The sequence below is a fragment of the Varanus komodoensis genome, unplaced genomic scaffold (assembly GCF_004798865.1).
Source record: "Varanus komodoensis strain SLA01 unplaced genomic scaffold, ASM479886v1 scaffold57, whole genome shotgun sequence".
In the NCBI taxonomy this organism is placed as follows: domain Eukaryota; kingdom Metazoa; phylum Chordata; class Lepidosauria; order Squamata; family Varanidae; genus Varanus; species Varanus komodoensis.
Window position 1 is genome coordinate 2,225,489 of NW_025336182.1, and position 19,487 is coordinate 2,244,975.

Genomic DNA, 19,487 nt, shown 5'->3' on the forward strand with positions numbered 1-19,487 from the left:
CATACCTGGATCTTCCGCCGTGCTTTCCCGGGATGTACGGCTGCGCTCGCCGCCGCCCGGCCCCGGGAGCTGCGAGCGGCGCCGGCCCGCCCCCCGGGCTGCGAGCGCGGGAGGCGGACGCGCAGGGGCCCGGCCCGCGGAGAGCGGCCCGCGACCCCGGTTTCGGGGGTCCGCAGCCCCCTCCCACACAGCGCTTGTTTTATCTATTTATGTATTTATTTATTTCCGATGCTGCCCAACAGCTGGAGCGCCCCGGGCGGTTTGCAGGCGCACCCCCTGCCTGCCCTCCTGCCTCGGCCGCCTGGAGTGCGGGCTTCACGCAGCCTTGCAGAGAGGCCAGCCCAGGCCTTCGCGCTGTCACGCCTAAGGGTCTGGTTTTGCTTTGCTGATATTCACCACTCTAGAAATTGGATTTCCATTCATTTGTGGCATTTCTCTTCCACCCAAAAGCCAGAGTTCTCTGGGCAGGCTATAAAGATCGAAGCCTTCAAAACAGGTTAGAAAAAACCCATGCGTATAAACATACAGAATGCCTGAAAGAAGATAAAGTGTTGGTGCCTGGGAGGCCTTGGGTGCCCCCACCGAGAAGGCCTTCAGTGACAGCGACCGGGTGCAAGGAAGTTCGTGCCCGGCGAATTCAGAGAATTTGGACAACCCTTACAAGTCTGTGGCACGCATGTCATTTCAAATCCATTTACTGTTTGAGTTGCCCTCTGAGTCCCTGACAAAGACAAGATGTAAAAAGTGTCTAACAAAATCAGTGAAAACATAACAAGCAACATTTTCTAAACGTTAACAAAGATCGCTTGATCCAAAAGTTTCTTTGTAGTCAAGTGGATGGATTAGAAAGGTGGCATGTTTAGAGACATTTTAGCCTGTTAAAATGTGTTTTTGTTTTTTAATGTGACTTGATGATGTTTTATGGTTGTTTTCATAAATATTTTCATATTTATTAACATGGCTCAGAGAGCTTTGGCTATGGGGTGATGCAGAAATTAAATAAATTAACAAAGTCATCTTGCATTTTGCTCTGCTCAGGTGTAAGAAGCAGAATATGCTCTACTACATAAGGAAATCTTTGCACATATCTATCTTCCAAATGTGGAAACCCTGGCACCTGTTAAGCTTCTGCATGCGAAAAAGCTGTTAAATTTATGTAGGGGCCATGGCGGCGCAGTACCGCAGAATGGCCAGCGGGTGGCAGTGCTAGATAATTCAGACCCAAGCTAAACTGATGGATGATTCATGGACGGTATTTGCCAATTTTATATGCAAAATAACATAGGAGCACTGTGCCAGGAATAAAAACACGTGTATCGAAAATGCAAGCAACAGGAATGAGACCTAATTAACATTTCATTAAAATGCAAGTTCAGAAGCAAGATAGAACTTTAAAAAGACAATGAATTACAAAATAAAACCAGTTATTTATAAATAATACTCTGTACAACAAATGTAAAATCATTTAGAGTGTTTATTGCAACTTAAAGGCAGGCTGGTCTACACATAATAGATCAGTGCAAAAAGGAAAAGGTTATAGCATGGTCTTTGACTGAACAGTAAATGAAGAAAAAAAGAAATTAACGAATTAAAGATGTTTTTCAAGAGCTCTGTTCCTTTCATAACTGAGAGCAAAATGATCCACAGTCAAAATGTCCTGGGGCTGATCCTGTTCAACCTTTTCATCAACAACATGGAAGAAGGGGTGACCAGTCTGCTGATCAAATTCGCAGACGACACTAAAACTGGAGCAGTGGCCGTGACTGAGGAGCAGGTACTCCAGATCCAAAAGGATCTGGACAGACTGTGGAAGTGGGCAGGAGACAACAGGATGGTGTTCAATGTGGATAAGTGCCAGGTCTTGCACTTGGGGCATAGGAATAGGTGTCATAAGTACAGGTTAGGGGACAAGTGGCTGGAGAGCAGCGCTTGTGAAAGGGACCTCGGGGTGCTGGCTGACTGCAGGCTGAACATGAGCCAGCCGTGTGATGCGGTGGTCAAGAGGGCGAACGCCACCCTTGGTTGCATAGCCAGAAGCGTGGCTTCTAGATCGAGAGAGGTATTACTACTTCTCTATACAACTCTGGTGCACCCGCAATTGGAGTATTATGTCCAGTTCTGGGCCCCTCATTACAGGAAGGATATGGCCAGGTTAGAGTCAGTGCAGCAAAGGGCCACAAGGTTGGTGGCCGGTTTGCAGGGGAAGCCGTATGAGGCGAGACTGAGGGAACTGGGTCTCTTCAGCCTGGAGAAGAGGAGACTCAGAGGGGATCTGTTGGCGACATACAGGTATGTAAGGGGGTGTCACATGGAGATGGGTAGAGACCAGTTCTCCCCTGCAGAGGAAGGCAGGACGCACCCCAACGGAGCAAAGCTCAGGGAACCCAGGTTCCATTTTGATGCAGGAAGCACTTCCTGACAGTCAGGACCCCTAGGGGGTGGAATGGGCTCCCCTGGGAGGTGGCTGAGGCCCCATCGGTGCGGGTGTTCAAGGACAGGCTGGACGTGCACATGGTGGGCATGTCGTGAGTGGAGCCGGCTGGAGCCGGGGGTCAGACTAGATGGCCCAGGAGGACCCTTCTGACTTGCTCTGCTTCTGTTACTAAGTGTTTAGCTCCTGTTGCCCTAGGACAGGTCAATAATGTTTTTGGCCCTTGGTGGCATTTCAGTTTGGAATTGCGCTTTCCTGGGGATTGTGTTCCAGCTCTGGCTGAGTGGGGGCAAGGGCCATTCTTGCCAATTTGGACATTCTCTCACCAAGCATCCAAAACACAGTACAATTCTCTACTCGGGAGCAGTGCTGAAGCAGCAGCTTTTGGGTCTGCTAAGCACAAATCAGGACAGATTTGTTTATGTATTTATTTTAAAGAAGAAATACTTGGTATTTTTCTCTTCTTTTTCATGCTGAGAGCAGCCCTAAAGGTTTGGTCCGCCCTGCAGGACACGCAGCAAGCAGGGCAGCCTCATTCTGGCCTCATGGGCCCCGGGATTCTTGGGGGCGAGGGGGGTGAGGACGCAGAGGGGCGTTTCTTGCATGGTTCTGCAAACCCCCCAAGGTCAAATGGTGCACCATGCAAAATATTTGTGTGCTGCATTGCACAAAATGAGAAACAAGGGCATGGGTGGATGAGGCGAGCAGAGAGAGGGAGCGCACGGTTTGTGTGTTCTGACTACTTCAGTGTTAGTACAAATACCCTATAAAACTTTTACTGCCCTCTGAGTTGGTTGTTTTCTTTGCATTTCCCATTCGTCTGCTGGGGGTTCTGCAGAGCGCTGGAGCGGACCCAAGGTTCGCAGGGCCAAGGCCAGGTGCATACCTGCCCCCAGGTAGTCCCATATCACAAGAACCCACTACTAAATATTTTGCCTTTAAGTGTCTTTACTTACTCTGCCCAGACATATGTCCCACAATCTCTTCCAAAAGGTACTTTTAAAAGTTGAAACGTTTCTTCCATCGTGCCTGGTGCTCTGAATTTTATAGCTGGCAGCTTCTGGAGATGAGAACTGGACCTGTTGAAGTTCTGGCTGGCCCAAAGAGGAAGGTAGAATATCTAGCTGGGCTCTTCTCATCCCTGTAGTTCAGGCAAAGTTGCACCTATTGAACTTTGACCTGAGCCCCTTATGAGAAACTCGGTACCCCCCTCCCCCCTTTACAGGGTAGAAAGGCAGGAAAGGTAAAAACCAGAGAGAACTACCGAAGCCTCAAGGTTTGGAGGTAAAAAGAAGCAAAACGAAGGGGCAGGCAGAGCAATGTTACTGCGCTTCAGCTTCCTTTACTTGCTCATGTTCTACCTTGTCTTCCCTCCCTCTTCCAAGAAACTCAAAGCAGCTTACATAATGCACACAGCAACCCTGCGAGGTAGGCTAGTGTCAGAGTCAGTGCGTGGCCCAAACCCACCTGCTGAGCTCTATGGCCACATGGCACTAGAACTTGTCCTGCATCCCAGGCCAATGCTCTAACCACTATGCAACCCTGTCTCTCAACTGAGTTTCAGGTGACTTCATCTAGGCTCTCCTGCCGCTCTGCCCGAGGTAGAGGAAGCCCCCACCCCATCCAAGGCATCCCAGCATGCGTGGCGGACACTGAGAGCAAGAGCGAGGAGCACCCGGTCCGTGGTGACGTGGCTAGCCCTGTCTCAGGTGCCATGCTAAATGCCACCCAGTTTTGCTGGAGGGACGCAACCTGCCCAGGCCCCTCGGTCCAACTTCCTGCGAAGAGAACGAACGTGGGGATCTTTCCACTGCTTGGCTGCGTGCCCAGAGAAAACGCCACCAGGGAGACTTCGGCCCGGGAACGGGGCCGTGCGCCCCGTCAGTGGCGTTACTCGGGAAAAGGGCAGCGCTTGCACTCAGCTCCGCTTGGGGGGCGCCGGCTCGTTCCTGCCCCGCCAGCCATGCGCTTTATCAAGAGATCTCAGCGCGAGGCTGAAGTTCAGGACTGGAGCGAAAAGTGGAGAGGGCCACGCCGGAGAGCTGAGGGGTTCTCCTTGCGGGGCCCCAGGAGACGCCTTGCCCAGCCCTGCCCGGCCCTGCCCAGCCCGTCCGTCCATCCGTCCGTCCTCGCAGGGGGCAGTCCTTGATCTCGGCCGGGGCGTGGCGGGAATGGACTGCGGCAGATCTGCCCTCTTTCTCCACCCACGGCAGAAAGAGGCAGGGAGCAGCCTGTGCCTGCAAGAGGCAGCAACGCCGCCGCAACGAGCTTGCCGGTTTCTTGGGGGAAAGGATGGCGGATCGCTCGGGAGGTCGACGGGTTGCCCCTTGTGCCAGCCGAGCTGCGGGCTGATGCAGGCTTCGCGAAAGGGCGACGTTCCTACAGGCCTCCCTCCATGGATCGCCAGGGCTGGATCGCTGGGCGCTTTTTAGCTCCGCTCTGCAAGCACGAACGCAGCAGCTGCCGCCTGGGAGAAATTCTGCTCTCGGTGCGCTGGATGCACCGTCCCGTCGTGCGCCGTGAAGAAGGAGCACTGTTGCGCAGCTGACTCGTCCACTAGCCAAGGCGGTGGTGGCGCATCCCCTTGCAGCCAGTCCCTCCTGCGGAGATGGCGGCGAGTGGGCCTGCGGGGAACCAGAGCTCCGTGGACCCCGGCCTCTGGAACGGGTCCTCGGTGGCAGGCTTTGACCTGGGGGACAGCGGAGGCTTGGTGCCGTCAGAAGTTTCGTTCGGCACGAGGACGTTCGTCGCTGCCGTCTACGTGGTGGTCGGTGTGGTGGGACTCCTGGGAAACGCGCTGGTGGTGCGCCTGATCTGGGCCCGCAGGGGGTCCCCCACGTCGGCCGTCAACGTGCTCGTCTTCGGCCTGGCGGTGGCCGACTTCCAGGTCTCCCTGACGCTGCCCTTCTGGGCCGTGGAGGTGGCCCTGGATTTCCACTGGCCGTTTGGCCGGCTCCTGTGCAAGGCGATCCCCTTCGTGACGGTCCTGAACGTTCACGCCAACATCTTCCTGCTCACCGCCGTGAGTGTCGCACGCTACTGGTCGGTGGCTTCGGCCCTCAAGGACGGGGCCAGAATGACCCCTCGCGTGGCCAGGGGCATCACCGTGGCGCTTTGGGCCGTGGCGCTGGGGGCCACCCTCCCCACCCTCATCTACGCAACGTTGGTGGAAGTCGCGGGACTGAGCTTATGCCTCATCCAGTTCCCCACGACCTTCCGCCTGGGCATCTATCAGCTCCAGAGGGTGGTGTTCACCTTCGCGGTCCCGCTGGCAATCATCCTGACCTCCTACCTGCTCCTGCTCCGCTTCCTCCGGACGCGCCACCTCGGCGACGGCTGTGCCAGGAGGCGGCGGCGTGTGTCCTCCATCGTCCACCTGCTGGTGAGCTGCTTCTTCGTGTGCTGGGTCCCCAACCAGGTGGTGACCTTCTGGGGGATCCTGGTCAAGTTCCAGGCCCTGCCCCTGAGCAGAGCCTTCTACCTGCTCCACACGTATGTCTTTCCCTTCACGATCTGCTTGGCTCACGCCAACAGCTGCCTGAATCCCATCCTTTACTGCCTGATGCGGCGCGAGTTCAGGGACGCGATGAAGGAAACCTTTCGGAAACTCTCCCCAGTGACTTCCCGCTATCGCTACTTTTCTTCCCATAAATCCCTGGAGGAGGGCGCCTTCGTGGCGCTGCCCATGAGCCTCTCCGAGAACCCCAGTGACCCTCTGAGCGGAGGGAAGGAAGATGGCACCTTCTGCACCACGACGGAACCGAGAATCGGGGAACCCGTCCTGGGTGCCGAGGCCGGAAGGAGCCCCCAGGTGGAGAAGCCGGCAGGGCCCCAAACCCCGCGGAGGCCTGCATAGCCCTGAACTGTTATGGGGCAACAGTTCCTGACCCTCAGGAAAAAGGGATTGTTACTGGCGCTTCCGTCCTGGCAGAGCCAAAGAGGGGTTAGTTGAGGCCAGGGTCCCTGGCACCCTCCCTCGGGATCACGGAGCTCTGCTGAATCTCACTTTGGGGCGCCTGCAAAGCCAGAAGACTTGCAGCTTCATTCCCCAGGAGATACGTAATCACGGATCAGGGTGCAGGGAAAGGGCTTCCAACCGGAAAGCAGGAACGCAGGGTCTGCCCCGTGGCCCTTGTCTGCCAAGGCTGGCCTAGCCACAGCGGGAGGGGTGGGCTCCTCCGCCATCTGCAGCCCACTTAATCCCACCGGAGGTTTAACTCTGGCATTAAATATCGGATCCTCGTCTAACTCAAAGGACGTGGTCCGGGGGGCTGTGACCAGAGCTGGGAAGGGATCTTGCCCAGCTCCCCTCAGCCTTCGCTGTCGGCTGCGCTGGTTCGGGCTGAGGGAGCTGTAGGCCAAAGCCACTGGGGAAGCGGGAGACAGACTGGAAAAGGGACACGGCTGCTTAACTCCCTCTTTGGATCCAGTCCGACTCCGATTTTAAGATGAAGCCCCTCTGAAAGGAGAGCTGAGCCAAGCTGGGCGGGGACTTGGAGGGGGTGGCAGCGGCACAGCAGCCCGAGCATCCGCATGCCGGCTCACCTGCTCCGTCTTCCCCGCCAGGTGAGAGGCTTTGCCGATGTGTTCAGTCACAGCCCTTGTTTCGAAACCCTCCTTGAAGCAGCTCCTACGAACGTGATGCAGGTCCGTGTTCTCTCTTGCTCTCCCTTTTGTGGCTGCTTCCCCCACCCTCCCGGTGGTCTCCTGGCTCTTGTCCAGTTTGGTCCCCATTCTGGGAACTGAGATGCATCTCTGAAGGTGGCTGACAGATTGAGGGCCCAGTCCCATGGCCTCCCGATAGCGGCTCCCGATTCCGAGCCCCGGTTCAAAAACCCCATGCCGTTATTTGGGGCATCCGAGGCCTCCCTGGTTGCCTTTGGTCCACCAGGCACGGCGGTGCAGCCCCCCAGGTTCCTCTGAGATGAAATTTGGCCCCAAGCCTGGGAGAGACACCCCCCCCCCCAGGATGCAGGCGTTCCTTTCCAGCGCCTGAGGCTCTGCGGAGGACGAAAAGTGGCGGAGTTCAACGGTTCACGCTCAGAGACCCTTGTGCGGGTCCGCGTTTCCCTGCGACTGGCTCCTTTTGGACTGGAATTCAGCAGCGATCACCAGAGCAACCTCCTCCCCGACGGCTTGCGTCACCCCCAAACCCACCGGCTCGTCGGCCAGTGCAATTTGTAGCTGCGTCTGAAGTGCGACCAGGAGGGAAGGATCTTTGAACTGCAGCCAGGGAGGAAGAAGGGTGAGACACCACGAACTTCTGCCAGCGGGTGAGAACCTGAATGCCCTTCAGCCTTTATGGGCTGCTGCAGCTGAGTTTTATGGGCCAAATGTCATTTGCAGAAGACAGAGTGATCCCTGCGGATGGGTCAGGCAGGTTCTTGGAAAGGCGTGGGACGCGACACTCCTCTCTGCGGCAGCGGCGAGTGCAGGGCAGCCTTTCAGCAGAACCGGAGTGGTTGTCCGTGCAGAGGGTCCGGCGACACAGGAGTCACGGCCGAAGGGCCAAGACACTGGGCCTGTCAGTCCATTTCCTTGTTGATCCTATTTGACGGGAGTGACGTATGGAAGGTGCAGAGGGCAAGCTCCACATCGGTTAAAAGAATCCTCAAGGGGCTCCCAGTGCGGTTTACAGATCAGTGGAGCAAGACTGTCCCTGCTCTTGGCTGACAATCTGAAAAAGACACAGCACAAAAGGAAATAGGGATGGGGAGGGAAGAGGAAAACAGGAAAACTCAGGCACTGATGTTGCAAGGTTATGATAAGGAGCAGCTGTCATGCACGTGGACATCCCTGGCTGGCTTATCGTACCTAACTGGTATGAAACTGATTTAAAAGGGAAAGAACCCCAAATGCTGGGTCTCTTAGCTAAGCTGATGCAGGGGTGCAGGCATCTATCTGTTCTTCTGTGGTTTGATGGGATGATGGCAGGGTCAGGGTTAGCCCAGTGGAAGGGGCTTTGAACCAGGCTGCCCCCAGCCCGAAGAAAAGTGGGACAGATCGTCCAGGTGAAAAGGGGGCTGGGAAGTGGAGGCCAGCATCTCAGAGAGGAGAGGCAGGTGTGGGTGCCACGGCAGGGACTGGGGTGGGGTGAGGAGGCAGCTTAACAGGACCCACCCACCCATGTTCCCCAGCCATGGGTGTAAAGTGGGACCTGGAAAGTCCAGTCAGGGAGGCCAACTTCGGACAGTCCATCTTGTGGATCCCCATCCCATGGCCGCCGCGTGGAACTCACAGCTCCGGAATGGCCCATTTCGCATCTGAAGACAAAACTGGGCATGGTGGCCGTCTGCAGCCACAACTGGCGAGGCACAGCCGCTAATTCGGTGGCTCGGGGACGGGGACAGCCGTGCCCCCGCCGGGGTGATGGGCACCGTGTGTGCCTGCCCTGCTCTAAAGGACCTTCCCCAGGTGAATCCAGGATGGCCTTCCAGGGGTGCACTGCCTCTCCAGAATGGAAGGCGGCAGGTGAAACCGTCCCGCATCTGCTGCGCTGTGGGAAATGAATCCTCTGCTTGATTTGGCCGTTTGTTATTTATAATTGTGTGTTTTAAAGAAAAAACGCTTAACTATTGGCTTTGGGAACTTGGGGAAAATGTGATGTCTGTAACCTATGCTCAGTTTCTGGGGTGCAAATCCCACCAAATTCCGTGGGGCTCCCCGTCGAGTTGCTACATGCACAGTGAATTCGTGCCTCGAGGCAAGAGGAGAAATGGCTTTCTTCTGCTTTTGCAAATGAGTGCTCTGAAAAAGTCAGCAAAATGCTGTTTCGACTCAGGATTGGTACTGGAGGAACCAGATGCAGCTGGAAGAATGTGTAAATCAACACGAGACGCACCATGTTATGTGAGCACAATAAATGTGTTGTGTGGAAAAGTTTTCCCCTGCGTGGAAAGATTTGCACTCGATTAGGCAATGTTGAACGTTTCTTCCCACATGGCACGGTCAGCCTGCGGAACTCATGGCCACAGGATGGGCGGTGAAGCCTGACTCAGGTGGCCTTAAGCCCGAGGAGAACCCAGAGCCGCAGAGAGGAGCAAGCCTATCGAAGGCTCTCTCTGCTGGCCTGGGGGCCCTCCAGGTGCTGAAGCCACCAGCCTCTCGAACGAGCCACGGCCTGGGAGAGAAGGGCTGCTGCTTCACGGCTCGTGTGCTTCCAAAGATTAGCTGTACCTTTCATCTGATATGATCGGGGCACCTTGCTCTTCTGCCCCGCACCAAGGGTCTTCCAAAGAGCCACACCAGACCTGGTGCAGCTGCAAAAGGGCTTCCCCCAGGCATGTGTCATGGGGGTGTCCCGAGTGCGCGGGCCTCGGAGGTGCCAGGAGGAGGGACGCAAGAGCTAGCTGTCTGCAGGAAACGCAGCAGGCCATTCACTGTGGGCGGCTTTCCTCCTAGCTTATCCCCATGCCTGAGGGCTTTCGCTCAGAAGATCTTACAAAAGCACCAGGTCAACCTTCCCCCAGCAAAATAAACCATGGAAAATCAATAAGAAAGGAAAACAAATTGTTCCCTGTACAAATCACCTGCCGACTGTTTTGTGTACTGAGCTGCTCGGGCGGGTCTTGGCTGTGACCAAGATCTCTCACGGAAAAATTAAGGTAATGAGGAAAGCCGCAAGCAGCTAATCCCAGCATCCTGTTTAGATAAATTAAACTGTTACAGAGTCAAACAAGAGGCAGCTCTTGTAAAAGCCCCGAAGCCGCGCCATCAGGCCTTCCTCCGCAGTCCTGCTCAGCTTTGCAGGCCACAGTGGCTGGTTCTCTGCTAGAGGACCCATGGCTTGGCCGACAGACGAGCGAGCTTACTATGGGCTGTTCTCCTCCCCCTCCCGGTCTGCCCTCCAGCCTGTGGGCACGCATCCCCGAGTCAGCCTTCTCTCCCCTTTCTTGCCCCAATTTGCTGGCACATTTCTTCTAAACGAGCTGAGGAATGAGTGGAGGCCCTTCCAAAATGCTGCTTCCGCACCAGTGGACAGGTAGGCACAGGTGAGACCAGGCAGGTAGGCAGTGGCGGTTCCCCCACTCGCCCCAGCTGGCTCAGCAGCCATTCCCAGGAACCCAGGATGAACCCCGCTGTGGGGCTTGGGGGGCATCATTTATCTAGTAATGAAATTTCTATCCCACCCATTAGCTAGAAGGGCTCTCTGGGCAGCATGTGACGACACGGTGCAGGCGAGAACATCTCCGAAAGCAGCGGGGGGTTCTCGGGTGTGTGTCCATGCCGAAGAAGCCACCCTGCAGACACTGTGCCAGGTTTGGACCCCCCCCACACCAGGCTGGACCCCACATGGGGCTGCCATGTCCCGTGAGCCTGGTCTCTTGCGCCCAGTCCCAGCCAGCATGGTGGGCATGTCGTGAGCGGAGCCAGCTGGAGCCGGCGGTCAGACTAGATGGCCTGGGAGGCCCCTTCTGACTCGCTCTGCTTCTATGTTTCTATGTCTACACGGGGCGGTTTAAGCCCTCTTTAGCCTCCTGGGGGACCACAGCCAGCCTGTTGGTGAATACCCCCCTCTACTCCCCATCTGGGTGCCCAAGGAAGACTGTGCGTGTGCTAAACCTCTCCTCCCCAGAGGCCGGCGTGGGCTTCGCCAGGTGGAGCCTCCAGGCACAGACCTGCAGAAGGAAGGAGCTCCCCCGAACGCAGATGAGCAGAGCTGAACTCAAGCTGCCCCACAGCAGATCCCCGCGGGCTGCCTCAGTGGGGCACATTCGCCCCACCTGCAAATACCTGGGGACCCCGCAGCTTGCCTCCCAGCACAGGGAAAGCGGACGGTCGTTCCTACACGCTGGCTCTAGTGCTTTAACCGGTGGCCTGCTTGTTCTGCCGTGCGGCTTTGAGAGCAGAAGATGCCTGCACGGAATCCGGCCGAAGGCCGGCAGGGCAGCACCCCTTTTCCAGCAGCGGCCAAACAGGATGCGAGCGCAGGATCCGGGCACAGCCACGCCACCCCCTGGCCCTACTGAAGACAGTACAGAAAGGTCGTCGTCATCGCCACCACCACCTCTGTTCCGTGGGCCTCTGTACTTCGGCCCCTGCCCTGTTTCCAGGATTGGCCAGCTGCACCTTGCAAAGCGACAGAGGGTGAAGGGCAGCCTTCCCAACTCCTGGGGTTCTGCTCTAATTAGCCCACAGATGAGCCGTGAATTGCCTCCGAGAAGACGCGAGTGGCCCAATGCCACAGCCCACAGGCACCACATTGCCAGCCGCAACCGAGCGCAACCCGGACTCTTCTACTAATTTGATACTGAATTTAATTTCCTCCATCTCTCCACCTGGCAAACATGCCCAATGATGCCCTTATCTTTGCAATCGCTCAGGGACTGATGTTCCTGACGGGGTGTGTGCTTTCCTCTTCCGTGCAAACACATTCCAACTTCCCCTTTCCAACCTCTGCTTTTTAATTTTTAACCAACTGATAACAGGTCAATCCGAGACAAGCGGTGCTGAAAGGAGCTTCTGTTCCTTTGGCAGGAGAACGCCTGAGAAGCGTGGGCCAGCCCTTTTCCCAGGGTGCGAAACTCAGAGCTGCGGAACTCACTGCTACTGCATTCAACCACGCACAGGAGTGTCTGGGGAGGGGGAAATGGCCCTCCGTGCTTCTCTCTGTGGGCCAGATGCATGGAGGGAGGAAAGGGGGTAGGAAGGTGGGGAGGAGAAAGGCAGATTTGGATCCACTGGATCAATGGGTGTTTCTGTCACCATCCAACTGACCGAGAGGGAAGGAAACCGGACAGGCCAAGTGTACCAGCCTGTTCGAAATGCTTCTGAAGGGACAACAGGAAGGAATTTCCTTGTGTGTAGCTGCTGCCCTTTTTCTCTTCTTCTGGATGTTTTTTGCAAGGCTGCGTTGTGGGCGGGTGGATGAGAACAAACACTGCAAAGTATTCTGTACTGCAAGAGAATCATAAATACATTTGGAAAAGAGAATACCTTTCCAGAGGAATGGCAAAAATAGCACTGGACGCTTGGTACAAACCATCGAATAAGCGAAGCCAGGGCCTCCCACCCCCTCTGATGCCTCTTTATATGGGAAGAAAATGTGTCACTCAGAAGGTATCAGAGGACAGATCATTTTGGCCTCATTTTGAGATGCAGCAGGTGATTTCTATTATTTATTATATTTGTAGCCTGCTTTTTAAATTAATTGATTAATTTGTATGCCGCCCAACAGCCCAAGCTCTCTGGGTGGCTTTTTGCTGCCCGGCAGCCAAGGCAGCTTACAGAATCCACCTCCTCCTCTCCCCTTTATCCTTACAACAACCCTGTGAGGTAGCTTTTGGCTCCGGCCTCTTGGCAGAGCAGCGGAGCAGCAGAGGCAGAGGCTGGGAGAGAGGGCTGAGTGGCCAGGGGACGGGCGAAGGCAAGGCAGGGGCTGGGCAGAGGAGCAGGGGGCCAGGAGCAGCGGAGGGGAAGGGGGCGGGGCCAGGAGGGAGCAGGGGGCGGGGCCACCAGCCTGAGGGGCTGATAAGGCATTGCCCCTTGTCTGTGTCCCTTGGCTGTGGCCCAGGCTGCCCAGGACTCCCTCCGCTGGGAAGGCAAGGGTTTTGTTTTTTGTTTTATTGCTTTGTTTTCCTTTGTTTGTTTGTTTTTGGTGCTTTGCTTTGCTTTGCTTTTCCTCCAATTTAAATTTTATTTAATCCTTGCGTGTAGGTTTTTCTCTGGGAGAACTGGGCGAGTGGGAGGAAGTGCAGGACAGACGAGGCGGGGGACCAAGGTCGGGTCTCTGAGGGGCTCCCAGTGGCAGGCCAGGAGACGGCCTTGGTGGGAGTCACGGGGGTTGCTGTCCGCTGCGAGAACTGCGACATGTCCGCCCTCCTCCCCCAGGAGAGGCAGGGATACACTTGCCCTCGGTGCAAGATGGTGGTCCTGCTAGAGGAGGAGCTGAGGGGCCTGAGGGCCGAGAGAGCTCTCCAGGGCCCCCGGAGCAGCCCCCTCTGGACAGAGGGTCGAGGGAGAGGCCACGGGAGGAGCAGCCGGGGAGACATGGAGGCGTGTCACCCACAGGAGGGGGAGGCCAGCACGGCCTCCTCCTTCCCTGGCGCCGATCTGCAGCTGGGAAGCAGGTTCTCTCCACCTGGGGAGGCTGGGGCTGATGAGGCCTCGGGGGACCAGCAGGACCCCCATCCTGGGACCACAAGCGGCAAGGGGGCTGCTGCAGGAGAGGCGAGGGCCAGGGCACGGCCGCCCACCACCACCGGGAAGAGACGCCGGGGGGTGATGGTTGTTGGGGACTCCCTGCTGAGGGGCACTGAGCCGGCGGTGTGCCGCCCCGACCTGGAGACAAGGGAGGTCTGCTGCCTGCCGGGCTCATGCATCCGGCATGTGAAGGACAGAGTGGAGCGTCTTGTTCGCTCCGGGGGTCACTAGCCGCTCCTGGTGATCCATGTGGGCACAAACGATGTGGCCAGGCAGGGCGTGGTCGGGAAAGTTTGTGAGCCAAGGTACCACTGCAATAATACTAATAATAATTATTACTATTATTATTAAAAGCTTTTGTATGCCCTCCTATTATACAAGCTCTCAGGACGGCTTACAATATTTAAAAAGATGATTAAAACAACAATTTCAATAAATAATAAAACAGAACAAAACAATAAATCAAACAGAGCGACTAAACTTAAAAACTATTAAATTTTAAAATACTGTTTAAATAAAAAGGCTTTGGCCTGGCGCCAAAGAGTATAAACTTGGTGCCAGGCGTTCCTCTCTTGGGAGTACATTCCAGAGCCTGGGCGCCACCACAGAGAAGGCCCTGCTCCGAGTCGATGACCTTTTAGCTCCCTTAGAGGGTCCCCGGAGCAGGGCTTCTCCTGCAGATCTTAGGGGGCTTGAGGGCATGTAAGGAAGGAGACATTCCTTCGGGCATCCTGATCCCAAGCCATTTAGGCTTTATAGGTCAAAAGCAGCACCCTGAATTGGGCCCGGACTTCAATCGTCAGTCAGTGGAGCTGGTAAAGGACCTGCATCACATGAGAGTAACGGCTGGTCCCCGTCAGCAGCCTGGCAGCTCTGCTCTGTACCAGCCGCAGCACTTGCTTCTACTTAAGCACTATTTAAAAAAAAGAAAAAACAGGCTAAGCTCCTTTCCATCTACATGCCGTTTCAAATATTTAAATATTTTAAAAAACATTGTGGTATGTTTCTGCTGAAAGGGCACTGACCAGAAAAGGTCTACTAGGTTCCCGCTGACCGAGCTGCCTTCCCACCTTGCCAGCGAACACCGAAACCCCTCCTCTGCACAGCTATGCAAGAGCGGCGCCCACCAAACGGCTCCTGCAGCGGCAGTGCTGCTATTGCACCCTTTTCCTGCAAAGTTGGCTTTTCTCCGGTTGCAAAAGAGATGGAAGAAGTGTGGGCAAAATAAGGGAGCAGAACTGGGGGACATGATGGAGATCAAATCCAAGTGAAAAGAGGCGAGGTCTTCCTGCGGCAGAAGCGCTTCTGCCCCATCTGGCGGGCAACATGCATTTTATTTTAACCAGGTTCTTTTCACGCTGAGCTGTTCCATCTTTGATGAGACCTCACCCAGACCCACATCTGCCCCAACACCCAGCAAAGTTGACACAATCTCAGTTTTGATATCTTTAATTAACCTTTTCCCCCTTTCTTTTACAAGTTAAATCAACAGGAAACAATAAACCATTTTCTCTCTTCATATATATTTATAAAAAAACAAGAGCCCCGTGCGTTAAAGACAAAAAGTCCTTTATAGCAATCTCTCCTCTTTAACCTTTTCTATGTAGAGGTGTTATTGGTCAAGCACAGCAGGATTAAAGAAAAAAAACCCCTTTTTATAGGATGATTTGTAATTTCAAAAAATGGGGAAGGGGGACAGAAAATATCCCTCAAATTTGGGGGTGTGGTGGGGGGGAGAACACCCACCAGGTTTTCTTTTTGCAGAGAGATGAATTTGCCACCAGAAAGAGAAGAGCCTTTGAGAAGGGAAACAGCTTCTCCTAGAACAAACCTTATTTTTTCCTAACTCACTCACATAGTCTTCCCTAAAAAGCGCAGAGATTTTGCTGGAAACTTGATACTGAAACTTGAAAACAGCTGAAAGGGGGGGGGGGGTGATCTTGTCCCATTTTCTTAAGCCGGGGGGTTCATTTGCAATGTGTACAAAAACTTCTTTCGTACGACTCACACCTGGCAAACTTTTTTTTCCGGCCTGAACTGGCTCTGGGGCATCCCTTGGGTGTCACCCAAATGGACTGGACCAAGGCAGGCGCCTCTTCACTCAAGGCAGTGACTTGCTTTCCCTCTGCTCCTGTTTTCTTTAAATGGGGGGCACATGGGGGCTGCCATGGCGCAGGTTTCCCTCAGGGTCCGTCTAGGGGCAAGTCTTACGCTCGCTCGGTCGCGGCAAGCTTGGATCAAAGCCCCTTGGCAGTCATTCAACAAAAGCAAAAGGAAACACGCTCCGACTTTGGGGCAAAAAGCGACGCTGCTAGACGGAGTTAAAAAAGGAACCAACAGGCCAGGCCCCGGTTCCCATCACCTCCACACTGGGCTTGGCAGGGACGTCTGGGGGGCCACGCACTGGAGCCCCTAAAGCTCCCTGTCGTGCTTTCCTGCGCTGTTCTGTCTACCCCGGAAAGGAAAGTTGGGCTTCTCCTCTTCCTAGTGGCACTCCCCGCCCAGACTATTCCTGGCAGCGTTTTCTCCCCCCCACCCCCATCACCCACAGAACGATGAAGCAGAATCGACGTACAACCTGGGAAGTTCCCATCATCCCTGACACTGGCTCCTGGGAGGTGTGTTGGCGGCACGTTTCACAAAGCCTGAAGGCAGGCGGCGTTCGCCACGCGGACCGAAGTGCTCAGCCGAGAGCAGCCGCTCGGCCCTGGCCGCACGCCTGCCGCCGTCGCGGAGTGCGTTTCCTCGCTCAGCCTTTCATTGCCCCAAAATGAGGAAAACTGGCTTTTCGTCACTTTCCTGCCTGGAAAGCCCCCCCCCACCCCCAACCAGGGCAGCTCGCTCTATTCCCAGAGGAAAATCAGCACCGACGGAGGTGTCCGAGGGCGTCTCGGCGATTCAGACCTCGCCTGCTCTAGCTGGCACCAGTTCCGAGAACTGCAGCGCCAGGACGGCCTTTGGGGAACCCCACGCCCAAGACACGGCCACTGCGCCGTCCCGGGGACAGCTGGTTCGCCAACTGGGAAGATGGAAGGTCCCCAGAGAAGTGGCCAGAGGATGCAGGCCCTTGGTGCTGCGTGTAACTGAAGCGAAGCGAAGCGAAGCTCCTCCACAGAACATACTGGGAGGCGCACACCTGGGAGGCGCACGCCAGGGGCAGGATGGGGCAGGGCGAGGGAGCATGGCGAAGCTGCATCCGCACAGCATGAGAAGCAAGGGGTTCGGCCTAGAGTGGGCCGGCTCACAGGCCCCTGGCAAGCTGAAAGAAAAAGGGGAACCTTCATCTGCGGGTCATTCATCCTGGCAGGCAAAGCTGCGTCCTGGGCGCATCTCTCCCATGGTTTACTCGGCACGATGAACAAAGCACAGAGGGAAGGTCTGGGATCAGCTTGCGGGAGAAGCCGAGCGGAAGAAAGGAGGACACGCGCGCCGGCGCTTGAGTGCCAGGCCAGAATTCGGACTTGCCGCGCTGTGCGAATGCGGGAGAGGTGCTCGTGCAGGTGAAGAGGACTACCGGGGTTTGCTGCTCCCTCACCTGATGGGCAAAGAAGCAGCGCAGCAAGTCGGTGTCCGCTGATCCAATGCGCCAGGCCCACAGGTGCGGTGTGGGCGTGAATACAGTGTACGGATTCCATGAGCTGAACTCACAGGGGCCACCTTGGCTCACAGATCTGCTCTTTGACGTTTCACAACGCAAGAGCTTTCCAGGAAACGAACATGTGATGCCCACATACTCACAGAGTCCACGGAAAATAAAAAACAACCCAAAGCAATAATTTAAGGATGGGGCAGCTTCCCCCCATTCTCAAAATAAATAGAGTTAGATTGCATTGGAGCAGGGTAGGAGCCAGGCGGGCTGGGATCTGCAGTCTCATGGCCTTTCTAGTACCCGATCTCACCCCCACCCCCACCCCCTACCATGGAGCTGTGGGGCAAGCAGTGGGGCCACGGGAAGAGGTGCCCTACGCAGTCCATCCTTGAGGAATGCGAAAGGCCACGAGTCGAGCAATCATCCCCGGGGCGAGCCGGTGGCCGCGTGTGGCCCGGTGCTCTCGGGACGTGGCTTTCCTCCAACCTTCCCTCTCAGCTGCCCACAGCCCACTCCAGAGTTGGTTTGGTGTGGCCTTTCCGAGTCCCTGAAGTTCCACAGCGTGGTTCTGATTGGAGAAAACGTTGGGCGGGGAGGGGCCGGGCACCCCTCCGCACCCTCTAAGTGTCCAAGGGGCTGCCGTCCCCAACATTTGGTTCCTGGATGCTCTCGACCTCCTCTGGGATGTCCTGCATCCTCTGGAAATCTGAAAAACAGCAGCCAAGTTGGTCGTGCTTGGAAAAACAGCAAAAGTATTGCTCTTAACCAGGACCATCCCCAAATCTGCGTTCTTTTCTTTGTTATATGATATACACAAAAACCCTGAGATAAAATAGAAACAGCAGGTGGATTTTAGGAAGCAGATGCTTCCTGTAAGAACAACTTGGATCTGGGATCTGGTTGTTCAACATAAGAACATAGAAATTCAAATCCAGTTAAATGTTTTAGAAGCTGAATATGAAACTTGACTTTTAAGATGTTTAAACGACATGGTTCCCACACTCAAGGGATCCATGGAAAGGTCAACTAGGGCAGGGGGCTCCCATGCGAAGCATCTGCACGAAAGGACTGACAGGAACCCATTTGCAGGCCTCACCACCTGCTGCGCTGGACAGGCCGGTGGCCGGGATCCCCCTGTTCGAACTCACCTCGTGGGCTGGAAGGTGGAGACTGTGGGTTGAGCACCCCTCCGTCCCCCGAGAGGGCCTCTAGGTCCGCGTCTCCTTCCTGCAAGTGGCCCGCCAGGCCATGGTAAGCAACCTCATCCCGCTGGCAGCTGGCAAAGGTCCGGTGAAGCGAGTGGCACCCAGGCGAGAGGGGCTCGCCTGCCCGGCTTGGCTGTTGAATGGAGAGACAGAAGAGCCGTAAGCCTGGACTCTGCAGAGCAGGGAGGTTTTTCCCACACGTGCTTCCGAGAAGGACCAGCAGCACAGATGCGAACGGAACTCCAGCGGCCTCCTTCCTCTCCCCACTTGCTGCCCCCTCTTTTCCTCTCCTTGCTTGGACGCCCTGCCTTGAGTTTCAGTGCTCTCCACAGAGTGGCTCAGCCTGCGGCGCCTGCTTCCGTTTTCATTGCAGAAGGAAGCTTGGAGGTCTACATGGCAGATATTTTCCTTCCCAGACTTCCTGTGCTCAACCACAAGGTGGTGCTGTCATGCAGCACAATGGCACGACAGCACTGCTGGGGACTCGGCGCCTTGTTTTACAGTGCCCCAAAAGGACGGTTTTTTCCTCACTCTAAAGCCCCCCTGAAAATGCTCTAACAAGAGAGAAAAGGAGCTGCCACCGAATGCGCCCGTAAAGAGCCAGGAGCAAGAAATCAGGGGTGTGCCATAAAAAGCCTCATCCAGAGTGTCCCTGATCCCCTCAGCACCAGCCCCCTGGAAAGCGCCAGGCAAGTGGCCCTGGCTAAGCCTGCAGGCTAAACAGGACGGCATGTCCAAGGCCCCTCGGAACTCAGAGGAGACGCTGCAGCGCATCCCTGCTGGGCGGCAGGGGATCCGACAGCGGCCAAGGCAGGATGAGAGGGGGCCGGCGTGGGGCGACAGGACCCGTGTCCATTTTAATGCAGGGGAACAGAACCTGTCTTCGCCTGAGGGCGGGCTGAGCTCCGCTTTGGAGGAACGCTTGGGAGCTGGGGTCCAGGGGCCGGGTGGGCCGAAGCAGAGGCATCCGGCCAGAAACGCCAGCGCCCTGCCAGGTCACCGGCCTGAGGAGAGGCACGTTCGCCCTTAGGGGGAGGAGATGGGTAACAGTGGGGAAACCGCATGGTTGGGGGCTGGGCGAAAGGGGTGGGAGCAGAGGAAAGGGTTGTGACCCCCCGTG

At 55.8% G+C, this 19,487-nt stretch overlaps 3 protein-coding genes across 6 annotated transcripts in view; 1 reads left to right on the plus strand and 2 right to left on the minus strand.

The window, feature by feature from the left end:
• The window catches only part of ANKRD35 (ankyrin repeat domain 35), a 31,212-nt gene extending 30,534 nt beyond the window's left edge, over positions 1–678 (minus strand). The window contains exon 1 of the mRNA XM_044449054.1: positions 662–678. Coding sequence (XP_044304989.1) covers positions 662–678 — 17 coding nt within the window. The remainder of the gene's footprint in view (positions 1–661) is intronic.
• Positions 679–5,039: 4,361 nt separating this feature from the next.
• Positions 5,040–6,287, plus strand: RXFP4 (relaxin family peptide/INSL5 receptor 4). The gene has a single exon (XM_044449055.1). The coding sequence runs from the start codon at positions 5,040–5,042 to the stop codon at positions 6,285–6,287; it is 1,248 nt and encodes a 415-aa protein (XP_044304990.1).
• Positions 6,288–15,006: 8,719 nt separating this feature from the next.
• Positions 15,007–19,487, minus strand: part of ARHGEF2 (Rho/Rac guanine nucleotide exchange factor 2) — a 131,164-nt gene continuing 126,683 nt past the window's right edge. For all 4 annotated transcript variants that reach the window (XM_044449341.1, XM_044449342.1, XM_044449344.1 and 1 more), the window contains 2 exons: positions 18,311–18,500; positions 15,007–17,868 (listed from right to left, as the gene is read on the minus strand). In XM_044449341.1, coding sequence (XP_044305276.1) covers positions 17,783–17,868; positions 18,311–18,500 — 276 coding nt within the window. In that variant the 3' untranslated portion in view covers positions 15,007–17,782. The remainder of the gene's footprint in view (positions 17,869–18,310; positions 18,501–19,487) is intronic.